Source organism: Leptonychotes weddellii, chromosome 4, assembly GCF_054177405.1.
Source record: "Leptonychotes weddellii isolate Sample4059 chromosome 4, ASM5417740v2, whole genome shotgun sequence".
Classification (NCBI taxonomy): Eukaryota; Metazoa; Chordata; class Mammalia; order Carnivora; family Phocidae; genus Leptonychotes; species Leptonychotes weddellii.
In genome coordinates this window covers 32,455,905-32,478,441 of record NC_138372.1, presented here as the reverse complement: position 1 = coordinate 32,478,441, position 22,537 = coordinate 32,455,905, and the positions used below count along the sequence as shown (strand labels likewise).

Sequence of the window (22,537 nt, the reverse complement as noted above, 5' to 3'; positions counted from 1 at the left end):
CTGCCACTGCCAAAGCCTGCTGTCTTGGTAACTAAGGTACTAAATCCTATAGATGAATACCTTTGTCATGTCGGGTGTTACTATACCTTGGTTTTCCCAGTCTGTACTTTGCCATTTAATTTCATGTATGTTCTTTCCTAATGTATAAAATTTTAGATTTTTTATGAATTCAAAATCCTTATGGAAGAAACCATATATTGGATATATACCATGAGAAGACAACATATTATACGTGTTAAGAGCACATTCTGTAGAGTTAGCTTACCCATATTCATATCCTGGTTTTTCCACATACTAGCTGTTGACCATGGCCAAGCTTCCTCAGCTTCCTTTTCTGAAGCACCTACCCTTTTACTGTTGATGAAATGCTATCTTTTTACATACTTAATCATAATTTTCTGCTGAATTTTTATATGTAAGAAATCCTCAAAAAGGGGCACCCGGGTGGCTCAGTCAGTTAAGTCTGCTTTCGACTCAGGTCATGATCCCAGGAGCCCTGCATCGGGCTCTCTGCTGGGGCGGGGGGGGGGGAATCTGCTTCTCCCTCTGCCCCTCCCCTCCACTTGAGCTCTCTCTCACTCTCTCTCTAAAATAAAATCTTTTAAAAAAAAAGAAATCCCCCAAAAAATTAAATTAAAAAAAAGAAAACTTCACTTTTCACAGTACTGCCAGAATGTAAAAATGACACTGCAAGTTGAGACCAAGCAGAAATCTTAATAGTCAATGGGAGAAATTACCATTGTTCTGTGACCTTTAAAATTTTTTGTCAAAGCATCAAAAACTTTGTCAGTTATAAATGTACAGGGAAATGAAAACATGGTAAGACTAATATTTATTTAGTACATTGTAATCTCAAGCATTCAGAGAAAGTGAAAATTGTTTTCTTTGCAAAAAAACTTATCAGAAATAGTTTGAACAATGCTTCCCTCTTTTTTCTCTTTTTCCTTTTTTTAAGATTGTATGTATGTATTAGGTATTTATTTATTTAGAGCTGAAGCAGGGGGAGGGGGAGGGGAAGAGGGAGCAAGAATCTCAAGCAGACTCCATGCTCAGTGCAGAGCCAGAGGCGGGGCTGGACCTGGGACTCGATGGGGGTCTTGATCCCTCCACTCTGAGATGATGACCTCAGCCGAAATCAAGCATTGGACACTTAACCAACTGAGCCAGCCAGGCATCTGCCTCTTTTTTCTTATAATATGGAATAAGTATCTTCACTATGCCTTGATGAATTGTCATACTCCTTTTTACTTCCAACATTCTATTCTTTGTAGGTACAATCTCATGAAATATCTCTAATAATTCCGTGAATGAGAAGTGTTTTTTTGCTGGCACCATGTTCCTCTGGGACATCTTCATCCCTTTTGTCACAGCCACTTTCCTCCTTTTGTAGATGAAGTAGCCTTCACTAAATTCCTCTGGCTGCAGATCTGTACTCTCTCATGATGGCAGTGTTAACATTCCCATAATCAGCTATTTCTTCTATAACTCCATTTATGTTCAATTTGAATTTCACTTTCAGCCTTCTAACTTTTCTTTTCTTTGCTGCACTTTCATTTTGTTGGCCAATTCTGTTATCTTTTTTTTTTAATATCATATGGGCTTATCACTGGGAGACAAGGAAGCAACACAACTACATTCTTGCTGTGTGTGTATGAACCGAATACACAATGCACAGGGTACTAATTACCAACATACTGAAAGAAGTGACATGATTGTTTCACTGCTCATTCAAAAAAAGTTGATTCTGACAATGTTTTTTTACAGTATTCTCATTGCTTTTATGGAGGAAAGAATTTTTGGAAAGACTTTCTCCACCATTTTTACTGATTTCACCTGTTCCTTTTGTATTTGCTTATAAATGTGCTGGGGGGGAATCAGAGGGGGAGACGAACCATGAGAATCTATGCACTCTGAGAAACAAACTGAGGGTTCTAGGGGGTGGGGTGGGGGGATGAGTTAGCCTGGTGATGGGTATTAAAGAGGGCACATATTGAATGGAGCACTGGGTGTTATATGCAAACAATGAATCATGGAACACTATATCAAAAACTAATGATGTAATGTATGGTGATTAACATAACATAATAAAATTAAATTAAAAAAAAAGATAGAGATTTAAATGAGACACAAGTCCCAAATTTCAATAACCTCCATAAAACTCTTAAGACTTTATAGCTGCCAATGTGTTCTTCTCCCTGTCCCTCCTCCCTGCCTTTTTCTTATTCCCAAAGTACTTATCACCTTTAATATGCTGTACAGTTTACTCATTTATTTATTTTATTATTATTTTTTTAAATATTTTATTTATTTATTCATGAGAGACAGAGAGAGGCAGAGGGAGAAGCAGGTTCCCAAGGAGCAGAGAGCCTGATGCGGGACTCGATCCCAGGACCCTGGGATCATGACCTGAGCCGAAGGCAGACGCTTAACCATCTGAGCCACCCAGGTGCCTCATTTATTTTTTTATAGAGTTTATTTGACAGAGAGCGAGAGAGAGAGATCACAAGCAGGGGGAGGGCAGAGAAGGAGGGAGAAGCAGGCCCAGCTGAGCAGGGAGCCCAACATGGGGCTCAATCCCAGGACCCTGGGATCACGACCTGAGCTGAAGGCAGACGCTCAATGGACTGAGCCAGCCAGGCACCCCTACTCATTTATTATTTAAATTTATTTATAACATATGCTGCCTCTGCCTGTTAGGATGTGGGTTGGATTCTTTTTTTGTTCACTAATATACCTTAAGGGCCTAAAACTGCCCATGGCACATAGTAGTCACTCAGTAGATAGCTGTTCAATAAATAAACTGTGGCTCATCAACCATACCTTCCAATTTAAAAATGACGAAAATCAGCCATTTGAAAATTTTTGTTTTCAGTAAAGGAGGAAAAAAAATACCAAATTGACTAAGTCATGTATTTTCTTAATTGACCCATCAGTTTGTATGTTTGTGTGTTTGTTTGTTTGAAGTAGGCTCCACCATGGAGCCCAACACGGGGCTTGAACTCATGACCCTGAGATCAAAACCTGAGCTAAGATCAAGAGTCGGACACTTAACGGACTGAGTCACCCAGATGCCCCCCTGACCCATCAGTTTAAAGCATAAATGTCCAGATTCAGACCTTTAAAACCACCAACAATGAAAATTTTGTGTGCTTGAAAGGAAATAGTGAAGTCCCAATTAATGAAGTTATTTTCCAAGCTCTTTATAGAAACACTATAGCATCATTTGCTCTCTAACTTATCATGAATCTATTAGGCAACTGGTGGGCTTATGTACAAAAATAAAACACAAATATTTTAGGACCTGCAACTGGTTGCCAAAGTAGAGTTTCTCTTTTCATTTTTATCTTTCACTCAGTACTCTAAAAATAATAATTTCCTGCCCCACTGACAAGTCCACAGCCAAATGGAGTAGATGAATATTATGATGTGGCCAGCAAATTCCCAAAGAGAGAGCTCTTGCAGACCGTGGGAAGAGTATTTCTGAGCCAAGGCCCAACTTTTGAAAGGTTTCTTTTGTCTCCCACAGTTCAAAGAGAACTTTAGAGCTTGACCTTCTTAAACTAGTCCCCACCACATATAAAAACATACATATAAATATCCCTTGGGGAAAAAATGTGAACAGGAAACAAATATTATAGGGAACAGCCTGTATTCAATATGCCTTTATTAAGTACTTCCCATGTAATTCATAAATAAATAATAAGCATGAGGCTAGGCATAAGAGATAATATAGATTGACTTAATGAGAAGGAATGTTCTGGAAAAGAGATGTTGTCAGTGACCTGAGCCCTCAGCTCAGTTTTTCCACCACCAAATGGGAGGTCAAGGGAAAATGTATGAGAAAATTTAATTTATTCAATATTATTTACTTAGCATGTCCCAGGTCCTGCGGTAGGACCTGGGGAGAGAGGAGCAAATAACATATAGCCTTTGTCCTCCAAGGGCTCCCAGTGTGACAGAGAAAACATGAAAAAGGGGATGAAAATCCTTTGTGATGAGTTCCATCATGTAAATACTAGAAGCAGTGAGAGCCAGAAAGAAGGAATCCATGAGGCAACAGTTCTTCAAGTATGCTCTGTGGACCTCTGGGAGTCTTCAAGACCCTTTCAAGGTATCTGTCAGGTGAAAACTATTTTCATAATAATACTAAAATATTATCTGCCTTTCAGGCGCCTGGGTGGCTCAGTTGGTTGGGCGACTGCCTTCGGCTCAGGTCATGATCCTGGAGTCCCAGGATCGAGTCCCACATGAGGCTCCCTGTTCAGCAGGGAGTCTGCTTCTTCCTCTGACCCTCTTCCCTCTCGTGCTGTCTCTCAAATAAATAAATAAAATCTTTAAAAAAAATATATTATCTGCCTTTCATTGTACTGATATTTGCACTAATGGTGCAAAAGCCATGGTGGCTAAACTGCTGGTGGGGCGTCTGCTTGGTATTCTCTCTCTCCCTCTCCCTCCATCCCTCCCCCTGCTTGCACTCTCTCTCTAAAATAAATAAATAATTTTTTTTTTTTTAAGATTTTATTTATTTATTTGACAGAGAGAGAGACAGCGAGAGAGGGAACACAAGCGGGGGGAGTGGGAGAGGGAGAAGCAGGCTTCCCAAAGAGCAGGGAGCCGGATGCGGGGCTCGATCGCAGGACCCCGGGATCACGACCTGAGCCGAAGGCAGACACTCAACGACTGATGCACCCGGGCGCCCCAATAAATAAATCTTTAAAAAAAAAAAAGAATGTCTTTGATGGAGCAATAACATAATTTTATTAAATCTTGGTCCTTGAGGGTGCATATATTAGGCACTCAATAAATATTGTTGAATGAAGTCAAACTCCTTTATTTTTATTGCAAAAATTAAACTCCCTTAATTTGGAAGGAGCTAAAGCAACTCAAGGTGTAAGAGAGGGACAGAAAAAGAGGAAGCTTCTAAAAGATTAGGTGATTATAGGATTGTGTAGGAAAGAGAGAATGGCTATTGTTCCTGTTATCTACTGTAGCTTATAAACCACCCCAAAACTAACTGCTTAAAACAACAATTATTTTATTATTATCTCTCACAATTGTTGTAGTTGTCTAGATGTAGGCATTTGGGGTCTCTCATGCAGTTGCAGCTTCTTAGGTGGACTCCCTAATTCCAGGGAATTTATTAACGCAGCAACCAGAGTGATCCTTTAAAAACCTGTCATATCCGGGCACCTGGGTGGCTCAGTCGGTTAAGCGTCTGCCTTCAGCTCAGGTCCTGATCCCAGAGTCCTGGGATCGAGCCCCGCACGGGCTCCTTGCTCAGCTGGGAGCCTGCTTCTCCCTCTCCCTCTGCCTGCCGCTCCCCCTGTTGTGCTCTCTCTCTGTCAAATAAATAAAATATTTAAAAATAATAATAATAAATAAATAAAAACCTGTCGTATCATGTTCCTCCTCTGCTTAATGCAAGATCCTCACAATGGCCTACAACCCATGTGATCTGAATTCTCCACCCAATCTCCCGTTGCCTCTTTGACCTTTATCATCATTCACTTTCCACCTGGCTCACTTCCCTTTAGCTATATTGGCCTTTCTACTGTTCTTTGAACATGCAGGCTCTTCAGGGCCTTTGCATTCGCTAGCTAGTCTACTTATAAGGCTCTTACCCAAGATATCCATCTGACTCACTCTCTTCAAGCCATTCAGTGTCACTGTCTCAATGAGGTCTTCGCTGACACCCCTCCTCCCACAGTTTTGATGGTTAAAGGTGATTGTTTTCCATACCATCAGAGTCTGGTTCAGAAAGCCGATGTGAGTCTCCACCTTAGACATCGCAGACTTAGAAAGCCTTGGCAATCCCTGACCTTCAGGGCATTTAGACATTTGTCCACTGGCTAGCCCAAAACTGTGGCTCCCAGTGAGCTCTTTTCACAGAATTGTAGTCGGGGCCAGGCCGTAGAATGAGAACTTCTTGAAGCAAGAGACCGTGACTTGTTCCAGTGCTGATTCCAGGGGCCCAACATTAGGAAGGACACTCAATGGGCGTTGATGATTTGTGAATGAGCCGAAAGGGAACGGACCACATCGCCTCCTCTCCTCCTGGAAGCACGCGCGCTTTGGGTGCACAATCTATCGCTCCGCGCTCGTCCCTTCTCCGCGGGCCTGCCCTGCGCGTCCCATCGATCTGCTCGGCCATCGCGCGCCTGCGCCTTTGGGCTGTCAGTCGGAGGCGGCGTGGGGAGCGCTGGGACCTGCTGTGGCGCGCGGGGAGTTGAGAGGTAAAGCTGCGGCTTTTGCGCTGCCAGGCCCCTTACGAGCTGGCTGCTTAGAGTGAGCACCGCGGTGACGGCCGGGGCCCCGCTTCAGGCTCCTTGATCCCGGCCTGATGGGGTGGGCGGGCCTGATGGGGTGGGCGGGGATGCAGAGCCCCAGGGTCTCCAGCTCGAGTCCCTGCCCGACCCGGCCCGGCAGCTAAGTGGCCGAAGTAGAAGGGAGCTTGGGGAGAATCTGAGCCAGCCACCTTGTGCAACAGATGGAGAGGAGTTTCAGGGAGGGGAGCATCTGCTTGAAGTCACAGCGAGTGAGAACCAGATCCAGGACCAGACACTCTTAGCACAGTGCCTGAATTCTTTCCACTTCAGCCCTTCATTTATTTATTCTGCCTATTTTTAGCTGTTTGGGGGCAAGGCAATCAAATAGGAATACAATAAGATCCAGATGAGAGACCAATTATGACAGTGTTTTACCCATTTACAAAGGGAGAAGGCAATAACTGCTATGATGGAAGCATGTCTGAGAAGCCATGAACACCCTCTTCTAAAGATTGGGAGGCTAACGAGACTCGTTGCTGTGATTCCCATCACCCAGTGGCATTGAGGCATTTGACAGTCCGCTTCAGGGGTCTGTGAGCTTAAGTACCAGGCTCCCTTCTAGGAACTGAGGACGCTTCGAGTTTTAAATGTCAGGCCTCTGGTCACCTCACCTGTAAGTGGTAGAACCAGAACTCAAACTCAGGTCTTTTGAATCCGAAAGCGCCAGTGCTCTTTTCATAATAACATCAGATGTGATAGGAATTATATAATGCCAGCCAAATTGAAGTTAAATTCCAATCTGAGGCAAGCTGGAATTGAAATTATGGTTTTTTTTTTTAAGATTTTATTTATTTATGAGAGAGAGTAACAGCAGGAGAGGGAAAAGCAGGCTCCCCGCTGAGCAGGGAGCCCGGTGCGGGACTCAATCCCAGGACCCTCTGGGATCATAACCTGAGCCGAAGGCAGACGCTTAACGGACTGAGCCACCCAGGCGCCCAGAAATTACCGTATCTTTAAGTTGTAGTTGTTGTGCAGGAGCCTTCACTTTGTGCCTTGGGTGTACTGGGTTTAAGTGCTGCAATTTAAATATTGAGGGGGGCGCCTGGGTGGCTCAGTCGTTGAGCATCTGCCTTCTGCTCAGGTCATGATCCCAGGCAGGGTCCTGGGATCAAGCCCGCATCGGGCTCCCTGCTCCGCGGGAAGCCTGCCTCTCCTTCCCCCACTCCCCCTGCTTGTGTTTCCTCTCTCGCTGTGTCTCTGTCAAATAAATAAATAAATAAATAAAATCTTAAAAAAATATATTGATGAGGGGCCCAGGACTTATCATAATTGTGGGTAAAAGTGCGCAACATTATTTGCCAATTTGGTGTCAAATATTTTTTTCTCAATAGTACATTTCACACTTGTATTTAAAAAGTTATATCGTTTGTTGTAAATCAAGAAGTACTTTTATTTGGGGTGCCTGGGTGGCTCAGTCGTTGGGTGCCTGCCTTTGGCTCAGGTCATGATCCCAGAGTCCTGGGATCGAGCCCCGCATTGGGCTCCCTGCTCTGTGGGAAGCCTGCTTCTCCCTCTCCCACTCCCCCGCTTGTGTTCCCTCTCTCGCTGTGTCTCTCTCTGTCCAATAATAAAATCTTTAAAAAAAAAAAAAAAAAGGGCACCTGGGTGGCTCAGCCGTTAAGTGTCTGCCTTCGGCTCAGGTCATGATCCCAGCGTCCTGGGATTGAGTTCCACATCTGGCTCCCTGCTCGGCGGGAAGCCTGCTTCTCCCTGTCCCACTCTCCCTGCTTGTGTTCCCTCTCTTGCTGTCTCTCTCTCTGTTAACAAAGAAATAAAATCTTAAAAAAAAAAAAAAAGTACTTTTATTTTAAATCAGTAAGGATTTATGACCTTTTACTATGCACCTTTTCTGTGGTAGTTGCTGTAAAGAGATTCTTTCGAAGGTCAAACTTTGTTTAGTACCTTGAGTTTAGAAAAAGGAATTAATCTGATTTGTTTCTACTACTGGGCTCTGCAAATCTAGGTTGAGGTACAAGCCTACATTTGTGTTTATAGCAGTTGTTTTTTTTTCTATGAAGCAGTTTGTGAAAATGGAATTTCAAGCAGTAGTGATGGCAGTTGGAGGGGGATCTCGGATGACAGACCTGACTTCCAGCATTCCCAAACCTCTGCTTCCAGTTGGGAACAAACCTTTAATTTGGTACCCATTGAACCTGCTTGAGCGTGTTGGATTTGAAGGTGAGCTATGACAATTAAATATACTCATAAAACTTCGGGAATGTTTGATCCCAATGATTTTTCAGCTTTATGAGGGTGAGAAAGGATGAATGAGAGAAGACCAGGATTCAGCATTGACTGAATACTGGCCTCTGTAAATTAAGAACATAGGAGTATTCTATTGCTGTGTAAAAAGGTTGAGAAGACAGCACTGTTACTATGTTAGAGCTGCTGTCTGCAATGATCCAAGTTGAACCCTGTAAGGATATCAGAAAGTGCACAGTGGGAATCCAGGTTAGTACCTCATAGTCAGTAGTTACTGTGAAGCTATATGTATCCGGTAATATATTAATATATTAAGGGGCACAGTATTGGGAAGATAACTCAGGCCCTGATTTCTAGGACCTTATAATCTAGATACAAATATAAATAGAGGGGACATCACTACAGATCCTACAGACATTAAAAAGATAGCAAGTAAATATAATGAACAACTTTATGGTAATTTGACAACTTAGATGCACATTTTAGAAATATTGCTTTGGAAACTGTATAAAGAATGGATTCGAGGGAGTCAAGACTACAAGCAGGTAGATGAATTGGGAAATTGATACAGAAGTCCACACCAGCAATGAAGAGGACCTGAACTAAAGAAGTAGCACTAAGAATGGAGAAGAGGGAACTTTTCAGAAAGTTGATGATTAGTGGCGAGGGAGAGTGGAAAAAGAGAGAAGAGTTCCCTCTACTTTTTGCTTGGGTGACTAGGTAACTAGATGGTAGTATGAGTAACTAAGAAAGGTATTATGAGTCAAGGAACAGGTTTGAATGAATATAATGAGTTCAGCTTCGGCCACAATGAGTTTGAGGTGTCCTATAGTTAGATACAGCAAATCTGAGTACCAGATGGAAGTGGTGTCAGATCCTGGCGCACAGTCTCATGTTCAGTGTTCATTGTACTATGAGAATTGCCTTCCTGAGACAGACCCATGAACATTTCTGTGCAGTGGTCTACAGGACATTGATGTTAAGAGATGTTAGAAAAGATTTTCTTTTTATTATTTATTTTTAAGATTTTATTTTATTTTTAAAGATTTTATTTATTTGAGAGAGGGAGAGAGCACCCAAGCAGGGGGAGCAGCAGAGGGAGAAGGAGAAGCAGGCTTCCCGCTGAGCAGAGAGCCCGAAACAGGGCCGGATCCCAGGACCATGGGATCATGACCCAAGCCCAAGGCAGCCGCTTAACCAACTGAGCCACCCAGGTGCCCCTAAGATTTTGTATTTATTTGTATGTATGTATGTATGTATGTATGTATTTATTTATAAAATATTTTATTTATCTATTTGACAGAGACACAGTGAGAGAGGGAACACAAGCAGGGGGAGTGGGAGGGAGAGAAGCAGGCCTCCCACGGAGCTGGGAGCCCGATGTGGGGCTCAACCCAAGGACCCTGGGATCATGACCCGAGCCGAAGGCAGGCGCTTAATGACTGAGCCACCCAGGCGCCCCTAAGATTTTATTTTTAAGTAATCTCTACACCCAACGTGGAGCTTAAACTCACAACCCTGAGATCAAGAGTCACATGCTCTACCAAATGAGCCAGTCAGGCGTCCCGAAAGATTTTCTTTTTAATACACTTTATTTTATTTTATTTTTAAAGATTTTATTTATTTATGTGCCAGAGAGAGCACAAGCAGGCAGAGGGAGAAGCAGGCTCCCCGCTGAGCAAGGAGCGCAAGGCGGGACTCAGTTCCAGGACCCTAGGATCATGACCCAAGCCGTAGGCAGACGCCCAACCAACTGAGCCACCCAGGCGTCCCTTTAATACATTTTAAAATATCATACTGTCCTTTAATAACTCCTTGTGGATTTGTCATCAGTAACTTTTTTTCCTTTTACTTTTGGTATATCTTCAGTTATGGTTGGGGGTTGCCTTTTATGGTATATTTAATACCCACTATGTAGGAAATTTCTTCTCACTAAGGCTCACTCAGAAATTGATGAGTGCCTCCTAAACACAGGATTCTGGAGTTTAATAGCAAAGTCTGTATTCACTTTCTTCATATTGTTCATGAGTTTAGAGAAGTTAATGTAGCTCTGCTTAGCATTTTTCTTTCTCTCCACACATACGTCTTAGTCCAATTATTAGACTGTCCCATATTTGCAGTTACTCTCTGCACTCTATCCACTCTACCTAAAATGTTCTCTCCAAAAAAATAAAATAATAAAATAAAATGTCCTCTCCAAAATGTTATCTTCTCTTTGAAATTCCAGACAGCATCAATCACCCTGTCCTTTATGGTTCCATCACACTTTGTTTTTCTATCTCAGTACCAACCAAGGCCTGTTTTATGCTATAATTAGTGGCATGGAAGACTGAATTGAGAGCAGTACTATACTTCATTCATCTCTGTAACATCAGCATTTACAGAGTGTGTACTAAAGAACTTTTTGGTGGTCTTGAATTTATCTTGACTTATCTCAAAGGCCATCCCTTCCAGGAAGCCTTCCTTAGTCATTTCTCCATAATTTCTCCATGTTAAGTTTCTTAAGAATAAGAACCATGTTGCGTTCATTTCTGACTTCTCAGTGCCTATTTTTCCTTTACGTATTAAGTGTATTTGTATTTATTGGTTGAATGAGTTGTTTACTAAAAGCAAAGCAGGGAATGGAAGAAAGAAGAGAGAAGGAAGGAAGGAAAGTTAAATGATTTGGAAAAGAAAGAAAGAGGAAGAAAGAAGAGAAGGAAAGAAAATAGAAAAGTATGATTACAGTGAAAGGGAGAGATAATTGTTACCTGAAACACTATCATGGAACAAGTGGAAATCGAGATGCTAAAATCTGATCTTCAGACATCAGCAACACATATTATGTTGTAGTGAATTACATTACCCTGCCAAAGATCCATAACAAAGATGCCCAGTTTTCTGTCATTGGTTACCAGCTATATAGATAAAATGAAGACATCTGTTATGTGGAAATTGCCTTTTAGTAGCGTTCATTGTGATCCTCAATGAAGTATTCATGGCTATCTGGTGGGAAGTGGTGATGGCTCTTCCTCTGTAGTGAATGAAGATTTAAAATGTGATGCCATTTGTATCTGCTTTGATGAATGCTCTTCTGAGTTCTTTACTTCAAGAAGTGGCATGTAATAACGTGTGGGCTCTAATCATCAGACTTGAGTTTTATCTTGAGTCCATTGCTTACTAGTTGTGTGACCCTGAACAAAGTCACTTAATATCTTTTAGTCCAGGTTCCCTCATTTGTAAAATGAGATTGTTGTAAGAATTGAGAGAATGCCTGTAAATACATTGAAAAGGCTCAATAATATTAGCTGTTATTATTAAATATAGAAACAGACCAAATCTAATTGAAATGGTGAAACCACTGTCTAAAGGAATGAGAGTTTTTGTGTTTTTCCTTCCTTTTCCCTTTTGTGCTGTAGAAGTCATTGTCATTACAACCAGGGATGTCCAAAAGGCTCTATCTGCAGAATTCAAGATGAAAATGAAGCTAGATACTGTGTGTATTCCTGATGAAGCTGACAAGGGGACTGCAGATTCTCTGCGCCAAATATATCCAAAACTTAAGGTGAGACACTATTTCTTCATTTTTATTATTTATTGAAGATAAATATCACCTTTTGTTTTCCCACTGCATTACAGTTTATAATGCTTTTTTGAAAATATATTCTTGCATCACATATTTTGTTGCCCATGTACTCTTCAACCACTTTTTATTTATTTATTTAGTTTTTAGGTTTATGTATTTATTTATGTGATTTCTACACCTAACACAGGGCTCAAACTCATGACCCCAAGATCAAGAATCACATGCTCCTCTGACTGAGCCAGCCAGGTGCCCCATTTTGATTATTAATGAAGATTTAGACATTTAGTTATCACAGTCACTGGTTTCCAATATTTTTGAGTAATTGTGCATCTTTATAAAAAAGATATACTTTTTTAAAAAAGATTTTTTATTTATTCATTTGAGAGAGAGAGAGAGCATGAGCGAGAGTACAAGCAGGGAGATGGGTCAGAGGGAGAGGGAGAAGCAGACTCCCCACTGAGCAGGGAGCCCAACACGGGGCTCGATCCCAGGACCCTGGGATCATGACCTGAGCCAAAGGCAAACACTTAACCAACTGAGCCACCCAGGTGCCCCAAAAAAGATATACTTCAAATGTGCTTTTAAAGTTTCCATTTAAATGAAGCTCATGAACAAGCAAAATTTATGTATGTATGTATGTATGTATTTATTTATAGAGAGAATGCATGCATGTTCAGGGGTGCAGGGGGTGGGGGTGGAGGGAGGACAGAGGGAGAGGGAGAGAGAGAATCCCCAGGCAGACTCCATGCTCAGTGCAGGGCCGGACTCAGGGCTCAATCCCACAACCCTGAGATCATGACCTGAGCCGAAATCAAGAACTGGATGCTTAACCGACTGAGCCACCCAGGTGCCCCCATGAACAAGCAAAAGTTAATCTACAGTGATAAAAATCAGAGCAGCAGTTGACTCTGCAGATGACAGATTGACTGGAAAGCAGTACAGAGGAATTTTCAAAAATTCCAGACCCTCACCCCTACAACATGATAACATTTGACCTTTTGATCTACTTTGATTAGATACTGACAAGGGCATATGAATATGAGGGCACAGTCTCCCTACTGGCCTGTGGCCTATGAACTGAGAAATATCCACTTATGCTGTTTTTAAATTGATGTCCTTTGGAAAAATTCAGTCTGTATGATAATGTTGCCATCTTGTTTGAATTGGGGAGCAGACTCTCCTGGTATTTCTGGTGACTGCAAACAGATCTATTAATATTTTCAACCTGCCTATGCACTAAAGAACAAAAAATGAATGCAGAAATGTGTATGGTCTTTCTCTCCATCCCACCTTTATTGGGGAATAATTTACACACAGTAAAATACAGAGATATTAAGGATCTAGTTCAATGAGTTTTGACAGATACATACACCCTGAATACCACTACCCAAATCAAGAACATTCCTATTACCTCTGAAAGTTCCTTTGTACTTCTTTTTAGTAAGTCCCTCCCCCTCCCCCTTCTTCATTCTCCTCCCCAACCTCCCAGCACCCCCACACCCCAGAGTCAATTCATATGTTAACTTTGCTTGTTCATGAACTAGATATAATGGAATCATACAATTTTATTCTGGTTTCTTTGGTTTAGCATAATATTTTTCAGACTCATTCATATCATTGCAGATATAACTAGGTTTTTTTTTTTTATTCCATTAAATAAATACACCAGTATTTACTCATTTCCCTGTTGATGGTCATTTGGGTTATTTCTAATTTTTAGATATCATGAATAAAGCTGTTATGAACATTGTTCTGCAAGTCTTTTTGTGAAAATATTCTAGGTTGTAGGGTTTACTGTATTAGAAACTGCCGTATAGTTTTCCAAGTGGTTATACCATTTTATACTTCCATCAACAATGTATAAGGGTTGCATTTGCTTCACATCTTCATCAACACTTGGTATTGTCAATCTTTTACATTTTAACCATTCTAGTGGATATATATGTAGTAGTATCTCGTGGTTTTAATTTGCATTTCTCTGATAATAGTGATGATAACCACCTTTCCATGTGGTTATTGGCCATTTGTTTATCTTTATGGCATGTTCAAAGCATTTGCCTTTTTTTTTTAATTTTTTTTTTTTAAGATTTTTTTTTATTTGACAGAGAGAGCACAAGCAGAAGGAGAGAGAGGGAGAAGCAGGCTCCCTGCTGAGCAGGGAGCCCGATGTAGGACTCAATCCCAGGACCCTGGGATCATGACCTGGGCCAAAGGCAGCCGCTTAACCAACTGAACCACCCAGGCGTCCCAGCATTTGCCTATTTTTAAATTGAATTGTTTACCTTTTTATTATTGATTATAGAAATTCCTTGTGCAATCTAGATGCAAGTCTTTTGTCAGATGTGTTGTGAATATCTTCTGCTAGTCTGTGGCTTGCCTTTTTACTTTCTTAATGGTGTCTTTTCATGACCAGAAGTTTTCGATGTTGATGAAATTCAATATTGCTTTTTTTCTCTTATGGTTAATATACTTTTTGTGTCCTAAGAAATCTTTGCCTATCCCAAGCTTGTGAAGATTTTTTTTAAGATTTATTTGAGAGAGGGCGCCTGGGTGGCTCAGTCGTTAAGCGTCTGCCTTCAGCTCAGGTCATGATCCCAGGGTCCTGGGACGAGTCCCACATTGGGCTCCCTGCTCGGCAGGAAGCCTGCTTCTCCCTCTCCCACTCCCCCGCTTGTGTTCCTGCTCTCGCTGTCTCTCTCTCTGTCAAATAAATAAAATCTTTAAAAAAAAAAAAAAGATTTATTTGAGAGAGAGAAAGGGAGCATGTGAGTGGGGGAAGGGACAGGGAGAGGGAGAGAATCCCAGGCAGACCTCCCACTGAGCATGGAGCCCCACACGGGGCTCAATCTCATAACCCTGAGATCATGACCTGAGCCAAAACCAAGAGTTGGACACTCAACTGAGCCATCCAGGTGCCCCAATGAAGATACTCTTTTATGTTTACTTCTAAAAGCTTTAGCTTTTATGTTTAGATGTCTGCCCCATCTTGATTTAATTTTGTATGTGGTATGAGGTAGGGATAAAATTTACTTTTTTTCTATATGGATATTTGTTCCAGCACCATTTGTTAAAAAGACTTTACTTTCCCCATTGAATTGCACTGGTGCCTTCATTGAAAATCAACTGATCATATATGTGTGGTCTGTTTCTGTTTTCTGTATTTTGTTTCATTGGTCTATTTGTCTTTACTTCAATACCACATTGAATAATGTCTTGATTATTTTAGCTTTATAGTAGGAATTGAATTGAATCTATAGATTAGTTTGGGGAGAATTGCTATCTTAATATTGATTCTTCCAGTCTTGAACATCTGTTTATTTAGGTTTCTTTTAGTTTCTCTCAATAGCGTTTTATGATTTTCAGTGTAGAAGTTTTGAACATCTCTTGGTAAATTATTCCTAGGTAAATGTTTTTAGTGATGTTGTAACTGGTGCTTTTTACTCTATTTTTCAATTGTCTGTTGCTTGTATATAGACATAAAATTGTTTTTTGAATATTGACCTTGTCAAATTGTAGATTCTTTAGGATTTTCTATACAAATCATCATGTTGCTTATAAATAAAAACAGTATTACACCTTCATTTTTAATCTTTATGCTTTTTTTTTTTTTAATTGTCTCTTCCCCTGGCCGGGACTTCCAGTGCAATGTATTATAGGCATTTCCATTCACTTTTGGCCTCTCTTTTTGTTTTCCTATGCTTCCATCCAAGTAGGTTTTCGTGTTTCTGACTGGAGAGGAGATTTCCAATACCATAATGTTGGGTGTGTTACTTACTGGACTGCAGCTGCTTATTTCCTTAGGGAAGTATGGGGAATTTCACTGAGAAAATGAAATGATAATTCTGGTTTTTCATAGGAACGGATGCCAGGTTTACCAAGAAGCTTAGGGTGTTTAGTGTACTTCCCAGGGGCTGTTTTAGCTATGGTCTAAACGTTTAGGTTGGAGGTGTATTCTCTTTGCTCCCTAGTGTCTAAATCTTAGAAATGTTATTTTTACCCTAACCTGGAACTGGAGATTCTAGAAGTCTCATGGGAGAGTTGGTAACTCTTAGGGGCTTGAGAAGTAGTAGTGACAACTATAAATAGAAGTGGGCATGTGGAAGCAAGTAAAGTAACTGCCAAAAGGACATTTTACTCCCAAGTTACTGCTGCCTCTTACAGTTTTGACCATTGAATCCTTACTTTAGAACCTAAAGAGTCCTCATTAAGTCATTCTGCACAGTCTCATTTCTTTTCCTCCTTTACATACCACTTTGTTTTTACATCATTTACATCACAGCACCTTTTACATATAATCCTGTCTCTGTGCCTTCTTCTGGAGCTTTGACTTGGACTAGCAGGTCTCTGCTGTCTTTTCTCTCCCTACTTGGTTTCTCCTATACCAGTGGTTCCTGGTATCCTGGCTTCACATCAACTTGCATTCCAACCTGGAGCAGAGGCAACAAAGCCAACCCGTGGAGGAACTTAGTAGACTCCTAAATAGCTGTTAAGATCAAAGTAAAACCTGAGCTAAGCCAAAATTCAGAACCATCGGGTTGGGATCAACATAAACTTATAGGAATGGTAATGGAAATACATATAAACAGTTGAGGAAAGTGAAACAGCCTGAGAAGGCAGTTTGTTGGTGTTTGCTAAGAGATATCAAGTACCTCCCTGAAGTAGAAAGTTGTACCCCCAGGGTGTGCCATGGTCTAAAAGCAGTGCCCCTTTGAGCCAATTTATTTATCTTACCTTGTGCCCTCAAAGCAGCTTCCTAAACATTTGGGGACTATTTTGGTCTGTTTTAAATAAGATTTTAGGTAAGATTATTCCCTTTTGAGATTTGGGGGTTTGTGAGCTTTTGGTTCTTTTATCTTTACCCACTTCCTCCAAGTTGAGTTCCCCGAATGTTACTATGAGGTTATCCCATGTGGCTTCTGCTTTTCTGGAGAAAGACCACAATAGTATATTAGCTTTATTTGGCTTTTTTGTTTAAAATATATTTCACCATTTTAATTTATAATCTTTTTCATTTACATTGTACTTGCTCAATATATATTGCAGTTCTATTTATATGTGGAAACTTCCATCATGTGTGCTTATAGGATATTGAAGCTGGACATCATATTTGCTATGTGTTTTTTCAACTAACATACTAACATACATAACAACTAACATATTTCATTTGGTTTTATTCTTCTGGCACTGTTTTCTACGTCATTTTGCCTTATCTCATGCCACAATTTTTGCTGACTTACTGGCTTCTCACTTTTTATTTCAGCTGCCCACCCTCTTTCCCTGACTTTTCAAGAGAGATTATTGGCTCATTCATTCTCCCACGCCCTGGGTGAGTGAGCTACATTCTTATAACTGGTGTTGATAACATGAAAGTTCTTAGATTTTCAGTCCTCTCCACAATAATGTTTCATATTTGTTGATGAATGATTCAGTCTTATCTATGTCTGAACTCATTCATTTAGCAAATATGTATTGAGAGTATAATAATGATTATAATTGCTTAATTTATTAAATACCAACTATGGACCATAGTTTTTTTTTTTTAACTTTTTATCAGGGAAAACTTCAAACATGTACAAAAATAGAACATTGCCCAAGTATCTGTCACCCAACTTCAATAGTTATCAACCCATGGCAAATCTTTTTTTTTTTTTTTTAAGATTTTATTTATTTATTTGACAGAGAGACAGCTAGAGAGGGAACACAAGCAGAGGGAGTGGGAGAGGGAGAAGCAGGCTTCCCACGGAGCACGGAGCCCGATGTGGGGCTCGATCCCAGGACCCTGGGATCATGACCTGAGCCGAAGGCAGCCACTTAACGACTGAGCCACCCAGGTGCCCCAACCCATGGCAAATCTTATTTCATCTATATCCCCACCCATCTTGCTCCCTCTCATGTTCTTTTGAAATAAATCTCAGAAATCATATTATTTCATCTGTATTTCAGAATATATTACTAAGATGAGAGCTTTTTAAAAAATAAAAATAAAACTATAATGCCATTATAACACCTAAAAAAACAAATTAATTATTCTTTATTATCAAATGTCCAGTTATGAGTTTTCAGTTGCCTCATAAATATAATTTTAAAATGTTTTTTTAGTGTGTTTATTTAAATCAGGAGGCAAATAAGGACTATACATTACAATTGATTGAAATGTCTCTTTTAATATATAGATTTTCCCTCTGTCTCTTCTTTTTCTTATAATTTATTTGTTGGAGAAATTGGGCCATTCATTTTCTTATACATTTTCCCTCCCACAGTCTGCATTTTGTTGATTGCGACCCTGTGGTGTTGTCTAATAGGTTTCCCTCTCTTTATATTGGCCTTGATAGTTGGACCTAGAAGCTCCATTAAATTCAGGTTTTGAATTTAGGGACAAGACTTTCATAGGTGATGGTGTGTTCTTCTATCTGGAGGCACATAAGTTTGTGATTGTCTCTCTTTTTGTGATGTAGTAGTTTTTAATGATCACTGCCACAAGGCTCTAGGCATTGTCTCTCCAGTCTTTTAGCTATCTGAAGCTTATTTCTAGTAGAGTCCTTAGGAAGTCTTCATGATATCCATGCTCAGCAGATTAGCTGCAGCCTTCATATTAATCCTTGACTCACATTTTTTCCTTGAATATCTTAAATTCCCTCATTGATTCTGTTGTAAACTGTTGCCGTCCAAAAAATGCAAGTGAAAATCTTTCTTTCCCTTAGTGTGAGTGAGTTGGTCTTTTTGTCTGGATTCCCAAAGGTTTTGTTTTTTAATTTATTTAAAGATTTTATTTTTAAGTAATCTCTACACCCAATATGAGGCTCAAACTTACAACCCCAACATCCAGAGTTGCATGCTGCAGTGACTGAGCCAGCCCGGTGTCCCTATTTTATTTATTTTTATTTTTTTAAGATTTATTTATTTATTTTAGAGGGAGAAAGAACATGAGTGAAAGGTGCAGAGGGAGCAGGAGAATCTCAAGCAGACTCTGTGCTGAGCATGGAGCCTGAGGTAGGGCTCGATCCCATGACCCCAAGATCACGCCCTGAGCTGAAACCAAGAGTGGGATGCTTAGCCAACTCCGCCAACCAGATTCCCCACCTCTGTTTTATTTTTTTAAGTAAGTTCTATGTACAACATGAGACTTAAACGTGTGACCCCAGGATCAATAGTCACATGTTCTGTCGACTGAGCCAGCTAGGCACCCCAAGTTTTTATTTTCTTTAAACTTTTCTGGTTTTACTACATAATATATTCCATTGATCTGAATCATATTTTCTAGATATGTAGTATGTCCTTTTCATGTGAAGTTTTGGTCTTTTTTATTGTTTCAGAGAAGTTTTCTAGAATTATAACTTTAGCTATTTGTTCTATTTCATTACTTTGGTTTTAGTCTTTGGGATTCTTTTTTTTTTTTAATATTTTATTTATTTGAGTGAGAGAGAGAGAGAACACAAGCAGGGAGGAGGGGCAGAGGGAGAGGGAGAAGCAGGCTCCCCGCTGAGCAGGGAGCCCACATGTGATCCCAGGACCCTAAGATCATAACCTGAGCAGAAGGCAGGCACTTAACTGACTGAGCTACCCAGGTGCTCATGGTCTTTGGGATTCTTAAACATATGCTGGATTTTGTTGCTTTTCTTATTTTGCCTCAAATCCTTTTATCTATTTCCTTTTAAATTTTAGGATTGTCTTCTTTTTTTACATTCTGTTTTCCTTGAGGTATTATGCATTGAGTTGTGTTTTATTCACTTTTGTGTCCTTTCTAGTTTAGCTGTTATTTCTGAAGTGATCTTTTTTCTTTTATTTCTAATTCTTTTCTTAAGTTCTGTCATCTAATTTCTAATTTTTCTAATTCCGATTTATTTTGACCTTTCACATCTATTATTTTCTTATTTTAGGTTATTTTGAAATACCTGCCTACAAATTTAACCTGTTTCATGAGCATGTCTTTCTGACATGTACCTCATTGCAGAGATGTTATTCTAACCCTTACTATGATTTTTCTCAATAATAACTTTGTACAGGATTTGACTGTAATCCTTTTCTATTGCTAATTTTACCCAAATTTAATTTTCCTAAATTTTTAGAAGGGAAGGATAAGTCAGGATAGATTTTGTAGCTTCATAGCTATAGAGCCCCCTCTTCTTTGAGATCTTCCTCCTCTGCTCCATTATCTCCATTTTATCTGGCCTTTCTCTTTTCTTTGCACTGATTGTCCCTGTCCTGCTCAATTTGGATTCTATTCCCAGATATTCTCAGTGCAGGGCTTCATTTTTAAAGTGAATATTAGTTTGCTAGTTTCAAGAGTTCATAGGGCCAAGACTGCTCCAGCCCCTTCAGACCTTACTGAGAATAGATAAGGGGACTGAATCTTAGGAGAGTTTAATGGAAGAGTTAGTGATTGAACTTGGGTCTCTCACTTCAAAGCCTATGCTCTTAACTACTGTTTTATGTTATCTGTACAGTCTGGGCTAGAGGTGAAAATCGAATATATGCTTTATCCTGTGGGGATACTTTGAAGGATAATTAACAGATTAATATTTTAGAAATATTACTGCATGAATGAGGAGAGCCAGAGAGACCACTGGGAGGCCATTGTAGTAATTGTAATAAGAAATGATGAAAGACCAAACCAAGACAATGACAGTGGTAACAGAGAGATGGGGATAAGTTGGAGAATATTTAGAACTTTATGGCTAATTAATTGGATGTGGGAGGATAAAGAGAAGGAGGGATCAAGCATGACTCCCAAGTTTCTAGCAAGAGCAACTGGATGGATGGTGGTGGCATTCACAAATTTAGAGGCTGCAGGATAAGGAACAGGTTTATAGGAGAAATAAGATGTGTAACTACATTTAGCTCACTAATACACTTTGCTATGAATGTGAACCATTTTTCCCACAAGGATGTTAGAGTAAATAAAGAAAAGGACAGGACACAGAGGGCCTAAGGAAACACTAATACTTAATAGACATGTAGAAGAAGAGAACCTTCTGAAAGAGGTAAGAGGGATACTCACAACCATGGATATTTTAAAATAATAAATAATAACTAATACATACAAGGGATTCAAAAAGTATAAAAACGTTTATGGTGAAATATTTCCGTTCCTTCCTTATCTACCTGGTTTCCCTATTAGCAACCACTGTTACTAGTTTCTTCTACTTTGAGGGTATTTTTAAGATGGAAGTAACTTGACAATTTTTACAAGAGAGCAAAAGAGCCAGTGGAGAGGTGTAGAAGAAAGGAGGTAGATGATGGATGAGGTCCCCAAGGAAACAAGAAGGAATGAAGGAGCAGCTTGGGGCACGAGGAAGGGTGTATCTTCCACTAAAATGAGAAAACAAGAGGAAAGGGAAAGCTCAAATGCAGATCAGAAAGGAGAGACAGGAATTTAAATAGTTCACTCCTGATGCCTCTATATTCTTGATGAAGTAGGAGGTAGAGTTGTCTGTTGAGAATGTGGAGAGAGAAAGGTGATGGGATTGGGACCTGTGAGTAGTGAAACTTGAGAGTTGTCACTGGAAAATAGAGAGCTGACTAGGGACACTGAGAAGGAGACCTGAGCAACAATCAGGGGTGTAGCTAAGGTTGAAGAATGTAAATTATAATTACTGCAATTAGCACACTTGTGGGGTTGGATTTTTTTTCTTGTTTTTCTCTCTCACCATTGCTCAGGTGTCTAGATATAGAGGAGAAGATATGTTTGGATTGATCAGAGTTATGGGCAAGGTCAATATTTGTACCCACCAGAGAGGGGAAAACTGAGGCCAGGAAGAATAAGATTTGACTAAGGACTCGGTGGACAAAGGCCTTCCCTCTTCTTTCTGGCATGAGCTTGGCAAAAACTTTCCTCCCAGAGCCAGTTCTCTCCAGATTGGATCTGGGTGCTGGGTAAGAGTTTATCCATTCCTCTTCTGTGGAACAGTTAGTTGGCTATCATTTCTTTCACTATGTGTAGTGCTACAGCATACATCCTTGCATCAGCTTCTTTGTGCTCTTGTTTTGAAGTTAGACACCTAGGAGTGATGTGTGGATTATGTGTGCATCTCTAGCTCTACTAGATACCAGCAAATTGCCCTTCAAAGTAGTCATATCAGTCTATATTCCCACCAGTAGTATGAAGTAGAGTTCTGATGTGTCCCTGTCCTCACTAACAATTGGTGTTCTCAAACCTAAATTTTCATTAATTTCATTAATGAAATCATTTCATTAATATGATGGGTGTGAAACGCTACCTCATTATTGGTTTAATTTTGCATTTCCTTGGGGCGCCTGGGTGGCTCAGTCGGTTGAGCGACTGCCTTCGGCTCAGGTCATGATCCCGGAGTCCTGGGATCGAGCCCCACATCGGGTTCCCGGCTCGGCGGGGAGCCTGTTTCTCCCTCTGACCTTCCCCCCTCTCATGCTGTTTCTCTCTCGCTCGCTCTCTAATAAATAAATAAATAAAATCTTTAAAAAAAAA

The 22,537-nt window shown here is 40.2% G+C and overlaps 1 protein-coding gene across 4 annotated transcripts in view; it reads left to right on the top strand.

Annotated features, from left to right (window-relative positions):
• Window positions 1–6,129: 6,129 nt before the first annotated feature.
• Window positions 6,130–22,537, top strand: part of EIF2B3 (eukaryotic translation initiation factor 2B subunit gamma) — a 125,980-nt gene continuing 109,572 nt past the window's right edge. The window contains exons 1-3 of one of the 4 annotated variants that reach the window (XM_081818357.1): window positions 6,130–6,233; window positions 8,348–8,504; window positions 11,927–12,072. In XM_081818357.1, the coding sequence (XP_081674483.1) occupies window positions 8,357–8,504; window positions 11,927–12,072 (294 nt within the window). In that variant the 5' untranslated portion in view covers window positions 6,130–6,233; window positions 8,348–8,356. Of the gene's footprint in view, window positions 6,234–6,739; window positions 6,940–8,344; window positions 8,505–11,926; window positions 12,073–22,537 lie in introns of those variants that run through there. The other 3 variants (XM_081818356.1, XM_081818358.1, XM_081818359.1) reach the window with 3 other exon arrangements.